The sequence below is a fragment of the Miniopterus schreibersii genome (assembly GCF_964146895.1).
Source record: "Miniopterus schreibersii genome assembly, chromosome: 15".
In the NCBI taxonomy this organism is placed as follows: Eukaryota; Metazoa; Chordata; class Mammalia; order Chiroptera; family Miniopteridae; genus Miniopterus; species Miniopterus schreibersii.
Window position 1 is genome coordinate 33,884,173 of NC_138115.1, and position 14,619 is coordinate 33,898,791.

At 41.8% G+C, this 14,619-nt stretch overlaps 1 protein-coding gene across 8 annotated transcripts in view; it reads right to left on the minus strand.

Moving 5' to 3' along the window:
* TBC1D5 (TBC1 domain family member 5) overlaps positions 1 to 14,619 on the minus strand; it is a 361,094-nt gene that overhangs the window by 17,381 nt on the left and 329,094 nt on the right. For all 8 annotated transcript variants that reach the window (XM_081159844.1, XM_081159851.1, XM_081159850.1 and 5 more), the window contains one exon: positions 522 to 621. In XM_081159844.1, coding sequence (XP_081015970.1) covers positions 522 to 621 — 100 coding nt within the window. The remainder of the gene's footprint in view (positions 1 to 521; positions 622 to 14,619) is intronic.

The window sequence follows — 14,619 nt, forward strand, 5'->3', positions numbered from 1 at the left end:
GTGACATATGTATGACTCACATGTACACTAGGACATTTCTTTGAATCTGTGCACAGTCAGAAGTAAGAAAAGGTCAAGTGGTAATGAATGCATTTCAGGCAGTTGGTTAAAACATATATTTTAAAAAATAAGTAAAGCATTGTCTTAAAAAACCACTAAAATATTAGTGCTTATAGTCAGGTTGGCACAATAAAACTATTTGATCATGAAAGCTCAACATTTCATTTTGGTTTGAGGTAGGTACTTACATGGGCTGTGTAGCAGTGAAGAGTTGAAAACTACGGTTGCACTGCTTGATTCTGAATTTCTACTCCACTTACTAGTGATATAAGCTTGGGAAATTTAATTAATCTCTCTGTGCTTCAGTTTCCTCATCTGTACAGTGGGGACTGTAACAGTGTATCTACGCAGGGCTGCTGTGAGGATTACCTGAGATGATTCATGTGAAGAGCTTTAAAAAGGGCCTAGTGACTCTTGTTAAGTAAGACTCATTATTCCCAGGGCCAAAGTAGTTCACTCACCAAGATGAGTGTCCATCACCTTCGCACAGTATTTGCACATGGCATCCAGGTCATTCAACTGTCCTTGAAGGAAGGAAATTTGGGCTTCTAATTCTTCTTCCTAAAATGAAGGGGGTAAAGATATGGAAATTTAAAAAAATCAAATAAAATCACCAAAGTTCTCCAATGATCTGGACTATTTTAGAGAGGCACGATGTCTTTTCATTCCTAGATAAAACAAAAGAAAACAGCAAATAAACAAAAGCAAACCCACCACTGCCACTACCAATAAGACAGAGAAAGGGTAAAATGGAGCCTGAAAAAAAATCTGGACTTTTCCTATTTGGATGCTAGCTTTGTGCCATGTGTAAATGTTTACCCATACAACCTTGTATAAAAAAGTACATAAAATATCTTCCGTAACGACTGAGTCCCACAAACAGGGAGAGTAAATTGGATTTCAGTGAACCATACTCCCTAGGCAGCTGGTACAAAAACATTACATTTTCTCTCACACACATTTGGGAAACCAAAGATTTCCATTTGTATAAGACAAATCTCATCACTTTCCAGACAATGATAATCTCTTAAAAAGTGAGATTTCCCCAAAGCACTTGGAGAAGTTTTGTCCCTGCAGCCCATAAATAGCTCCTCTTACATTTCCTCTCTTGATATGACACTGGAGTATTTTATTTATTTGATTGTTTCTGGGAAAAACACTCTGGGTTGAGTAATTATCTAAATGGTAAAAGACAATCTAACTGTTACAAAAGGAGAAAGTCTTGCTTTTTTTAAAAAAAGGAAAAAATGATACACGTAAAAAATTTTCCCCGGAAATTTAGAAGATTAAGGGAATTTTTCTCAGAGAAAGAGAATTATCCTCATTAGGTAGGATATTTTAAACCAAGTGAGCCAGACTACAAAGAAAAGATATTGCCAGAGTTGGAACAGGCTAGCAAATTGATTTGTCAGTTTTAGATGCTCGTCTTCTCACATAAAAATCCTGTGTCATTAAAAAGAAAGGAAAAGAAATCTACCAAGCTATGCTTTTCCATAGAGACTGAGTATAATTTGACCTACAGATGGAAATGAATAGTTGAAGAGGTTACTTGTAGGTGTTCCATTTTAAGAACGCACATATGCAGCACTGAAAAGTATTGTTTCTAACTGCTGCCCAGAGAATACGCCCTCAGGAGTATGCATTTAAATGCTTGACACAGAAAATAGAGCAGTAGCTCTAAAAACAAATTATTGAGAAGTGCCCACTGTAGGCTAACACAAGCACTAACCATGTTCGTTACATATCCCACCAAGTGCAGCAGCCTCTCATCTGATACTCAAATAAAAACAAACGCAACCAGAAGCATCTCAGCCAAGGGATGGTGACAGGGCTGTGGGGAGGTGGTGCCACCCTCCGGACCCTTCCGCTGGGCTTTAAGGTGGAAAAGGGTGGGGTGTTTCAGGGTATTGTTCTTTTTTCCCTTTGTTTCTGCTGAGTTTCCCTGCTCTATTAGGACACTGTAGGAGAAAAAACACTGCACCTTGGTTAATGATAGCTGCGGTTAGTTTCCAAAGATGGCAACCCTCAGTGTGCATCAAGTCCTTTCCTCAGTGTGCATCCTGTTCCCTCCCCTCAAACCTAGGCTGTCTTCTAACTTGCCTGGACCCGGAGAACGTAGCAGAAGTCAAAGTGGGCCAGTTTGGGGCTAGTGCCAGAGGCCTGCTGACTTCTGCTTTCACTAGAGGAAGAGAGCTCCCATGTTGTGAAGTTCAGGCTAGAATACTGAAAGACAAGCAGAAAATATGAAGAGAAAGGCCACAGGAGAAGCTCTGAGTTCTAGACATGGGCATGAAGTCTTACTGGACCCATCAGCTCAACCCATCTGAAGCGAGCCAGTGACTGACCCAGCCAACATCCTGGGGAACAGAAGAGCCCACCCATGCCTTGTCCAATGCCTGACCCATCAACCTACGAGAAATACTGGCGCTGCTGTTCGGAGGACTGGGCTTCTGGAGTGGTTTGTTACGCAGCAACAGGTAACTGAAACGGTGGAGGAATGGAAAGAACACCAGATTGGTGTATGGCTGAGGAAATTTGAGTTCTATTTCTGATCCAGCCACTTACAAGTCATTAACTAAGTAATCCTGGGCCTAAATTCAGCACTCTCTGGAGAAGGCACAAGTCAGACACTTTGCTCTCACGGAGCTTACCAGCATGTAATTGGAATAAGAAAGATACATAAATTATGAGTATGAGGCAGCGTACATGAAAATCTTAAAATAAATAAAAGTAACTGCCTAGGGAATCCTGGTCCCTGCCTCCTGTCCCTTCTACTGAGTAAGTCACCTTTCCAATGTGTTACAGACACAAACCCAACCAGATGAGTCTAGAACCTCACTGAGGTGAGAAGGGGTTCGGCGGTGGCCTGAGTTTTCCTTGCATGGAACTGCTGAGTGGGACGCTGACAGCCCAGAGTAGACAAAGGGCGCTGGGAATGCACTGCCTCCTGGCTCAGAAACTCCCTTTCTCTTGTATTAGTTTAACTTGGCCTGAGCAAAGACTTCTTTAAAAATGCAAAAGCCCTTGGGAACTTGAATTCCAGCAGGCATTCCTACCTAATGGATTTATTTTATTCAGTTGGTTTTCATTCTAAAAGCTGGGTGGGAAGAAGGCTTCAGAGAAGACATCTTAGAGCAGACAGACCAGGCTGTGGGGGTGAGGCGTTGGACAGCTGCAGGGAGTAAGTCGCTCAAAGGGGGGGCGTCTCTTCCTCAGAACACTTTCCTGTATGAGCAGGAACATGACTGTAATAAAGTGAGATGGGACGGGTGCCCTCTGAACTGTGCAGGGCACAAGTGCCCAAGTGTATGGGGAAGCCCAGAGCACGGCAGCCCACAGCACGCGCCACGTGGGTGTGTGGAAGTATAAAGACAGTTTCCAGGCTGCACATGCTGCTTGGGGCTCTGGTGGCAAGTGAAGAGCTGGCCTGAATCCCAAGTCAGTCTCAATACAAGTGGAATCTGTACTACAGGAAATGGCAACTTTCATGCATTGAAACCTTTTTTCAAAGGAAAGCTCACACAAAGGCCCAATATATGAGATAAGAAGAGCATTCCGGTGAAAGAGGTTGAGGGGCCCAAGACCTCCTTCCCCTTGGAAGTTAGAAATTCACTGTATTATCCTTCTAGAGTTTGCTTCATCTTAAAACATTCCTAAACCCTTCAACTATCACTCAGACTTTATAAATAGAAATGGAATCACTTGGAGGCAAAAAGGTGGCTTGTCATTTTTTCTTCACTATATAATTACAGACAAAAGACAGAGCCAAGAATCAGGCTTCTAAAATCGTGGCACTGACTTCACACTGCTGCTAGCTTCTGATGCTCCACACTCCTCCCAACTACAAGCTTTAAACACTGACAGCTTCAGTCACTTGTTTTCATTAAACCGCGCCTCTGTAATCAAAAACAAATGCTTGGCTAATTGCCTTGAGGTTTTATGAAAACAACCAGTTAGTGTAGTTCTTAGGTATAAATAAGACACTGAAGAAAAATGTTTATTATACAGCAGTCCTCGCATAACATCTTTTCATTCAATGCTGTTATGAAGTTGATGAGATGCCACAGGAACTTGACTCTTGTTTTTATCAATTAGCCTGCAGTACAGCTGGTTCTGTTATAGGTCGTTTCACTTAAAGTCGCAGAACCTCTCAATGACGCTAAGCGAGGACTTGCTGATCTACCTCTGCATGTATGTTCCGCTGCCATTAGAGGAGGGACTATGGCGGAGCAGGATGCGACTCTGGAGTAATAACACCTAGGTTCAAATGCCCTTCCTGCCCCCCCACCTAGCAGGATTGGGGGAAGAACAAAATGAGAGCTGCATGGAGAGTGTCCGGCACAGAGCAGGTACTCAATACACGCAATTATTCTTTCTTTAAAAAATTTTTTATAATCAGTTCAAAAACGCGAAATAGATTTTAAGTACAGGGTTTTATGATTCACTGTTGTAAAACACTGTTTTTTGGTTTTAAAACCCTTATGTGGCTTAGCCCAGAAAGATTAATTAGGGCTTAAGAGCCCATCGCTGTCTTCAGTTCTGGAGAGCAAACTGGTGCAGAGCAAGACACTCATGGTGGATTATGAAGTAGGGCCGCGCAGATTACTGTGCCACTCATCACCAACTGTGCGTGGGGCCCTGCAGGGGGGATGAGGGCCACTCCACCAGGAGAGAAAAACACGCAGCACCCCCCCCCCCCCCGTAGCAATTACAATATTCCAGCCGCTGAGCTTTGCACGTACTGACTCACTAATCCTCGCCAGGTTTCTAAGGCACGCTCTCGCATTATCTCCTACATGAAGCAAGGTCTCTGTAAACACGTTCTTGGACGTGTACGCATGGTTCAGACCGCTAAATGAGAAGCCAAGGCCCTTGGCCCACTACTCCCAATACTTCCCTGTGTGCCAGTCTTTCTCCCGCTTAGTTACTATGGTCCTGCCAACGAATAATCTCATATTTCCTTTCAGAGAGATTCAGCAATTACCACGTTAAGTCCTAATCCCAAATGACTTACTAAATTGTTGTCTTTCAAAAAACTTAGGCATGATTGGTATTGTTCTGTTTTATTGTCTGCTGAATGATTTTTCGTTTTGGCTGTATCTGAAAAAATGATTTTTTAGAATTTGCTTTTTACAAAGTGGTGTTTCCACTACCATTCACCCAAAAGTAGTTGATGTGTCATTGCACTTCTACTCAAATGCTATACACCTCAGTTGTTTATTTTATAATATATGGATTTTATATATCAATTTTGTTAAATGATTCCATGTTTTTCTGCTATTCTATATAACAGGACAAGCTTTCGTAGTCTATCATTTATTCACTTACTCATGAATTTACTCAATAAATGTATTTGTTTGTGTTAGGCTTTGTGGAAATACAATCATGGATGAGACATGAATTCTGACCTCTGCAGTTTAGAAGGGCCAGACCTGTACCTAATGCCAAGAGATGAGTAAGGTACGTTCTGCAGATCGGAAAGAGGGGCCCGCACAATTCTGGGAAGGGCAGATGACTTCCAATTCAGAGAGGTGGAAATGAAAGCAGACGTTCTGGAAGAGGCAGCATTATTAATGGGTCTTAAAGAAGACGGGTAACGTGGCCCAGCAGAAATGATGGATAAAGATGTTTTAGGAGGCAAGGACCCAGTGAACAAAGGAGTGGGAGAAGTGTGGGACCTGGGCAGAGCCAGAGCTTGGAGAAGCTGAGGCTTGGCAGAAAGCCTTCCCTTCCCTTTTCATTCATCCCTATTACATTTTAACTTTAGATAACTATGTCTCGGGGGCTGGGGTTTGACATGCAGACCACTGTGGCCACTGCCCCTAACACGCACCACACTCATCATGATTACCCAGGCTGCAGCGCTGTCCTTGTCAGGGGCTAATGAAAACCCCAGGGTCCTTGGTTTGGGAGGAAGCGGGTCAGGAAGAGCACCGGGGTGGAGGTCTGCCTGGCTCCCAGGTGAGGGCCTTCCGATCACAGGAGCAGCAGACCAGGGAACCAACACCCGGTGCAGGCAGCAGGAACAGGCTAAATGTAGAAACCCGAAGACAGGAATGACGCCCAGTCTTTTTCGAACAGATGGGTGAAGAAGTGGGAAGTGAAGGGAACAGAAAGTCTAGAGGAAAAAAGTAGGAAGGCCATGGATGTTCTGAGGAAGCTGTGGTGCGCGCAAGGGCAAAACACACGCGTGGTGTGGATAACACCAAGCCAGAGCACATGGCGCAGCAGAGGAAGACACCACCGGGGGAAACCGCGGAACAGGAACACAAAGGAGACTTGTGGAGTATAAAAGTGAGCGGTACGGACGCTGGAGAGCACGTGGATAGGATCACAAGCCCCGGAGCCAGCGTGTGCCACCTGTGACCCTGAGCCCAGCTCAGCTCTCTGAGCCTCAGCTTCCTGAAAAAGCAAGGGGAGCAATAAACTGGAGGGTGGAATTACACGGGATTTCTCAGATGAAGAACTTTGCACAGTGCTTGGCACGTGGTCAACACTCATTAATGTTCATTTAGTTGTTGTCTCCAGATTAATACAATTCTAGAAAGTTACTCCAAGGAACTATGGATATATGCAAAACAAAACAAAACAAACTCCCAGGATATTCCTCACGTACTCAGTGGCAACATGAACACACACGCGCGCTCCACACAAATCCTAACCGTCTAATGACAGGTCACTCAGGCAACTTGTGCTACCATCATAAACAGAATACTATCCAACTTTTAAAAAATGTTCTCACATGAGAACATTTAACAGTAACATGTTACATACTAATTGGGAAAACAAGTCACAGAGTCACAGGTAAAGAACGACTGCCAGAACAAACGATGGCTGCCAGATGGAAAAGGGGGTGGGGGCTGGGCGAAAAGATGAAAGGGACTTCGATGGCCCATCTCCTGCCCTCCGACTTACTTCTGAACACAGCTTCCAATCCCTCTGGGAAGGCTGAGAAACACTTCACCGTTTCCCTGCTCTAAGGCAGTTTTAACAGATGGCTGCGTGACTACATGCTTATTTGGTAACAGTCCAAAAGACCTCTCCTCAGCGTGGAGAGGGCGCAGGGAGGAAGGGAGCTCATGACAGCTCCCAGGGCAGCTTTCCAGCCTCCCTCAGTCAGCTCTGTACGCAGCAGCTTCGTTAGGTGCAGAACTAATTCTTACACTATTAGGTATCAATTTATCCTACTGTAAACACAAGTGCTTATTTTAAAGCCAAATGTAAATTAATTTTGTTGGATTATGCATGCTCTCTTCTGTCATTTTGATAAACAAAGGCTTGCGTGTAAGTATCAGAGAATAAAAGATGCTTTTCAAACATGAATAAAATAAAAAGAAAATGGGAGGATATTTCCATAATCCATGGTATTTAAATTCATCTCTCATTTCCTGAAGATATTTTTATAATAATTATAATATTTGCTAAATACATTTAGCCTTTAGAAACATGCTTTTATGCCTACTGTCATTTTGACTCTGCAAGCTATTTTAATCTAACTTTTCCTTTCTAGACTTTGTTTACAGAAAACAACAAACAGAATAAACAGAAAAGGTAAGAATGGTGCCAAAGAAACTGGATCACGTGCTACAAATCCTAAAGCAAGTGGAATAAACTTACACTCCTGAAATAAATATAGTGGAAATTAAAGTAAAATCTTTTAAATAGAAAACCTCAATATGTGTAACCTGAGGAAGAATAAAACCTTATTTGCATAGCTACACCCTTATTATTTGTAAAAATCCTAGAACTGCTTTTTAAAATAATTATATGCATATGGTATGTCTTAGAAACCTTCTTGCCTTTAAAAATTCAGAAGGTATAAAAATGTTAAGCATAATTATTCAGGCAACTGCCTGTTTTTTGAACATTTTAACTGGAAAAAAAAGTTTCTCTTAGAATACCCTGTGTTTGGGAGGCTAATTAGATGGCATATTTGTGGAGAAATGTCCGTGTGTTCTGGATTTTTAGGCTATCACCTCCGTGTTGTACTTTTATAATGAAGCAACCTGACCAATCTTTTGTAAACGAGAATGGCTCTCTCCTCCACCAGGCCAACTAGCACAGATGTTACTTTATTTAACAAGGGTTTTTCCCTCTCCACTTACAGGTGATCAGGCCAACTGATGAAACCACCCAGCCAGCACCAGGGACTCCAGCTGAGTCTCTCACCGTGTTGCTGGCTGCTGGAACCATCTGTGTGCTTCCCCTTGCTGTTCCTGGCACCGAAACTAGGCCTGGGCGCAATGGCTGACCCGGAGAGAAGGGCCTTGGCCAAGGTTGTCTTTCTTAAGGCAAGGCTCACTGCCCGCGTGGGGATAAACTGTGCACCCTTGTACCACCATTCTCTGGACTAAATGACCCCCACAAAGTGCAATTTGAGACAGACAGACAAACAAACATGGTGCCCTACAGCAGACCCAAGCTGAGGATCACACATGGTCTAAGAAATACTGTAAGTTACAATCAGTAAAGGAAACGGGCTGTTGGAGCAGCCTTAACACAAACATTACCGATTCTGAGACTTCTGGAAAGAAAAAGAGAAGGTGAGAGGGAAATTAGTCTCTGAATTACCTGGTTTATTCCCATGCATATTGCACTTTTATTAATTTACTCTTTAAACTTATTTATAGAAAGTCAGTTTCTCACTATGTACCGACAATTCCTATTAGCTTTTAGATGTGGCTGGTGAATGCCACTGGGAAATGAGGTGACTTTTCAGGCTCTAGAGGCCAGAATAAAGCCTAATACACCCAAGTCCTTGCATAGCACACAGAACCCTCAACAGCATTCATTCATTCCTAACATTTACTGAGTGCCAGACACAACATCCACGTCAGGGGAGACTGTGATAGTGACAAGCGCCTGCAAGAGCCTTTTAACTGAATGCAAGTAGTTCTCCGACAGTCAAAGCAAAGGACGCACCTACAGATTAACAAGGTCATCCCCCACCTCAATACTGATGCTGCTTCTATAGATTTGGGGTGGGGCTCCGGAATCTGCAGCTTAACCAGGGCCTTAGCTACCCAGTGAAAGTGCTTAAAGCTTCCAGAGAGTGGCTGGGAAGGCCCTGTGGGACACAAGGTGCTTGGGCTGACGCTGGAAGGAACTTGACGAGCATGCTTGGTTTGGGAGAACTCAAACAGTTGCTGCTTTCCTGAAGGGTTGTGGAGGAATTGGAGGGAGAGCTGATGATAAGGCTGGATGGGGTGAGATCGTCAAGGGCCCTGCAGGCTGTGCCTTAAAATCTTGAGATTTACCCCAGGAGGCAGAGGCACCCCTGCAGAATCCTGGTGGGGAGTCAGACACTCAAACAGGCATTCACAGAGAGCCAGCTGGTGCTAGGAAATACTTTGGATGTATCTAGCCATTAATAAAGGGCATTTATTCTACAATTTCTCATTAGCATGGTACTGCTGGTTACTGAACTGAGAACAAAAACATTAATATAGAAAGTATCATCTTTCTCTATCCTTCTTCTCCCAACCCACCAACTCCAGAAGCTGTATGTCAAACCCATGGTAGAGTCAGTTGTTACAATGCTGGTTTTAAAACTGAATTTGTTCCAGCGAGATTGATAAATTAGGGAACAACTGAGTATAACATGGATTTCATGTTTGCTGTATACTTTATCCACAAGAAACACTAGGTGAGTGCAGAGAACTGCACGTAGCTGAACCCAGGCTTATGGGAGCACACAAATACACACATGCCACACCTGAGATGCCTGCCAGCCACCTCAGTTCACAGCGTGTGTAATGGGTAGCACCCGGAACCCACGTCCATCACATTCCAGATCATTCTCCTTCCACTGCATTATGGTAGCCCAAGCCTCTGACTGATCCTCTGGGCACAGCAGCTTTAGCATGAGAACAACCAAAAAGGAGTTCCCCAGCCCTAAGGTTTCAAGGCAAAGGCCACCTGTGATGGACATCCCCCTTTCTGTTCAGTAGGCCTAGAATTCCTATGACAGGATCAAAGCTTTTCTTTCTTGAATTAGAACCCAATAGCTATATTGGATTAAAAATATAGCTCCCTGGAAAAGTTAACAGAGGTGTTTCAAAGAACAAATGATGAGAAGCTATGGGGCAGAAGATTTAAAAGCAGGAAGATGCTGGGTAGGAGAAGGAAGGTGAGTGATACCACTGAGGGGGAAAGAGGAGGAAAACCTAAGAGCTTCCACAATTGGGCCTCTGGCCTTGACTGACCCCCATGTGCACGGGGCAGCTCAAAGCCCTCATTTCCTCCCCTGCCCCGCACATGTGCACTTTGAGGCACTCTCCCCAAGGCAATGTTTTACTGCAAGACTAAATAAATGTCAAGTTTCAAGAAAGGTCATTGGAAGAAAGCAAATGCTATCAACGGCACATTTAATTTAGCATGATTCAAACCCATAGGAATTTCTGTCCAGGGATTCTAAATATTTCTAATTGCTTCGCTTGAGCTCTCCCCAGACCATTATCTATGCCTTCTGGGCAGTGTTCGGCATGGGTGCAGTCTGGCATCTTTGTATTTCATGGAGATGAAGACAAATGATGGAGGAAGAAAGCCCAGCATGAGGGGGATGAGTGTCTCACTGGTCCCCAAATGGCACCATCTTCACTGCCCTAAAAGGGGCATTACAGTCAAGGTTCAGAACTCCATTTCCTATGGCTCTGCTTTCATAGGCTCCTCAGAATTTTGGTTGAAAATAAATTTACTGAAGCATAAAGATGTTAAAAAGTTGGTTATAAACCTATTTACAAAAGTTAAACTAAAATGTCATATATAAACTGTCCAAAACAGCTCTTTATGATGCTCCCTTAGATGTTCACATTTTTTAACAATGTAATTATATGAACTAGGTAAGGCAAAAAGGTGGAGATAGGAAGAAGAAATGCTCCTATGAAGATATATGGTCCACCTTCCTTGGCTTTGAAAGGATGCCCTGGCAAAAGACTGTGAACAAGGTTCATATAACATTGAGCAACTAACTAAATGTCATGTTTCAAATACTTGAGTTATATTTAACCTTAGATTAAAGTTCCTATTATGAGACTTCAAAGAAGCTAGAAACATTGCAGATGTCTAAATTCATTTTATATCTATTCATTTTAATAAACTATATTATACAGGAATGAGTATTTTAAACAGCACTGTATTTTAATGCAGTTATCATTAATATTATTGATTAAATAATAGATTATAAATATACATTTATATATTGAAAAAATCCTATAATTAAATAAACTCAAGATGCCAGATTTCAATTTGCTATAAAAGCCCATAAAGAAATCCATTATGGTCAATACTTTCCACATGCTATGTGTTCTTAGGAAATATATATCACCGACAGAAGAGAAAACCAGTTAATTAGAAAAATTCTGCTCTACTAGGAATGCCACTTGCTCAATCTCTCTCTTCCACTTAGCACTCTAACTCAAGCTGTCTAAAAATTCACCACTAAAACATCATTGATACATCAGGACTGGCTCTTTTCAAATGCAAATGCTTTAGGGAATGATTATATAAATCATTTTGACAATGGGATAATTCACTTATCAAGCTGTCTAGTCATCCCCCCCTTTCCACAGTGTCATGGGCTTCTCTAAACCTTTCCTCTTCCCAGAGTTTGGTCTGGGAGGGGGCACAGGTTTTAATTCTGGCCAGCCAATGAGATGGGAGGGAAAACCTGCTGGGGAATATCCAAATACACGTCTCTAGAAGGTGTGCATGTGTGAGGAGGGTGCTGGGAGGGACGACAGGATAGACACCTGGCTCTATGGCAGTCCTCTTGAGAACATGATGCAGTGGGCTGACGACAAAGCCACTATACTGGGGATGGCAGAACGGAAAGATGATGATGCCAATGAATAGGTGAGTTATCCAACTCTAGACCTGCCTATCCCAGGACTCTAGTTAAGCAACAAATTTCCTCATTTGAGATGATAATTTCTCTTATTTTCACCGAAGGCAACCTGATATAGTCCCAGCTATTCTACATTCTGCCAGAGGATGTGAGGGAGAAGGGCACACCAACGGCAGACGTTGCTGATGTTACTCTACATCCACCGCCACTGCTCTCCTCTAGGAGCCGCTGGGTGTTCATAAAGGAAAACAATGGCTGCATTTCCTGACAGAAGAAACAGGTTTGTGGTTCAAGTCTGATCTCTCACATGAAGCTCACCTAGACCAAAGGAGCCCATGGTGGTCTATCTTTTGAACCCATATTATTTATTGTCTTCACTGCTTATGTGGCATTTAACCATACACTACCTCTTATGTTGATGAGTTATATTTTCATTTAGTTTAATTATTACTTATTTTTGATGTGTTTCCCCTGCCTCCAATTTCACTGTAAGCACCCTCGCTTGGACTGCTTTCTCATAGTTCTTATAGAGATATGTCTTAAATTTCAATTTCTAGAACATGACCTGAAGTAGATTAGGGTAATGTTCAGGTTGTCTATACTTCCACAAGTAAATAAGTCTTTCAAATCTGTTTTCATTCATCTGACACTTTTTGTTATTTTGTCATGATAAAGAACAGATCTTTGGATATTACAAAAACTAATTCTATTAGTAGGACCAGGGTATGTATTCAAATGACCCAATGGCAATGATGAGTGCATGCAGGGGTCAAAGACACAGGATGAGCACCCCCCGGGGTGAGGTGGATCAGGAGGTAGTTTTTACCTCATTACACATCCTGTTTTATGTAGGGATTTCCACCTCAGACAATTCTGATTTTCTGTGGCTTAGAGAGGATTCTGAATGGATATGTTTAGATCTTTAGAGATTGGTATGTAATTATCACAAAGCCTAGCAAAATGTCTTGCAGTTCATCAGGAACATTAAAAAAATCTTTTAATTGGCTGATGTGCCTAAATAGTAGAACTTATTCACACAGACAAATCAATTTGAATTTTTCTTACATTCAGTATTTTCCCTCTTCTTTAACCTTAGCAAAGATATTCTTGGAAAATGGTTTGGTAATAACTGTAGAACATTTTACAGTGCCAAAATAAGTAAAAAAACTGTTTAACAGTCAGATGAATGACCAACTAAAATAGATTTCTAGAAAACTAAGTACTGGATGTCATTTATATTATGCAAAATAAAGCATGAAAAATAAAAAGTATAAAAATTCTGAATTTTGTCTTAAAGACTAAAAGAATCAGAGTTTGATTAAAACCTGGGTTTGAACTAGGTGAGCTCTACAGGCTCTTTTGGGAAATAAGAGGGTAAACTGTCTTTGAGTAAATACCAATCCTCAAAACAATAGTCAGTTTAAAACTTCCTACTAGTTTGCTCACATTTCAGAAAAGAAGGATAATAATGTCATTTATAAACAGATGGCATAAGACTTAATTAATTACCTCTTTAAAGATTTAGCTGAGTTGTACACTCTTTTATCATATGGCCAAGTGAGGGGTGTTCACAGGAATAAGTTCACACAACTTCATCTAAAGAGAGCCTGTGGACTATGGAAAGGCTTTATTTGATCCATAAAAAGGCAATACTGAGAGGAAATAGGTTCTGAGACTTACTATATGACACTTGTCCAGAATATATCACACCTATACTGAGTTTGGAAATAATTTCTCAATGACTGGATTAGAAACATAAGCAGATTTAGCCACACTGAGGTTGAGAACTGCTACTAGATTATCCAACTGCACTGTTATGCTGTGATAAGCAACACTCTCACCTTAAATTAATAAAGGTTTATTTCTCACTCATACTTCGTCTATCATGGGTTGGCAGATGGGCTCTGCTCACTGTGCCAGAGGGAAAGAGAGAGGTGGAGAGGATCTTGCAGTAACAATACATACACATAATTTCCACTCACTACTCCCTGGACAGAACTAGTGACACGGCTCTGACAGATCACAGGGGACAAACAAGGAGGTACAATCCTATCAAGTGCCTAAGAGGGGGGAAAACTGGATTTGGTGAAGAGCACTGGTGACAATACATTATTTTCATAAAATAATAAGCTAACCTCTTAGTTGGAAAACCATGGGCTTTTTCTTGAAAATTTCTGCCTATGTACTTCCCCCAAGTTAGTAAATATATTACATTTTAAATAATAATTTGGCATTTTGTTTCTTGGTTCACAGCAGGCCTATGTGGGGGGTTAGACTTACTCTATTTTTAACTTTGATCCATTTCTCAGTTTTAACACGGCATCACCATAAAGAAAAGTAATTAATTGGTGCTGTAGACTAATCCATATGCCACCAAAATATGATGCAAATGAAACATCTCTCCATGTGCCTTTCTCATTTGTTATTCCTAATTCCGACGCCTCACAGACATGTTCTTTGTACATGTTCTTCTAATTTATTATGTCAATACACCCTATTTTTGTTGTAATCTGAAGTTATTATTTTTAATCTAAGTTACATATGTAACACTCCAAAGAGTCAAGTGGTTCTACACGGCTTGTTATGAAAAACAGCTCGCACGGCCCCACCCTCCACTTCCTGCTCTCCAGAAGTAACCACTTTCAATTTTCATCTCTGTATCTCTAGCTCCTGCTGCTTCTTGACTTTTCTAGAGCAGCGATTATCAACTGGTG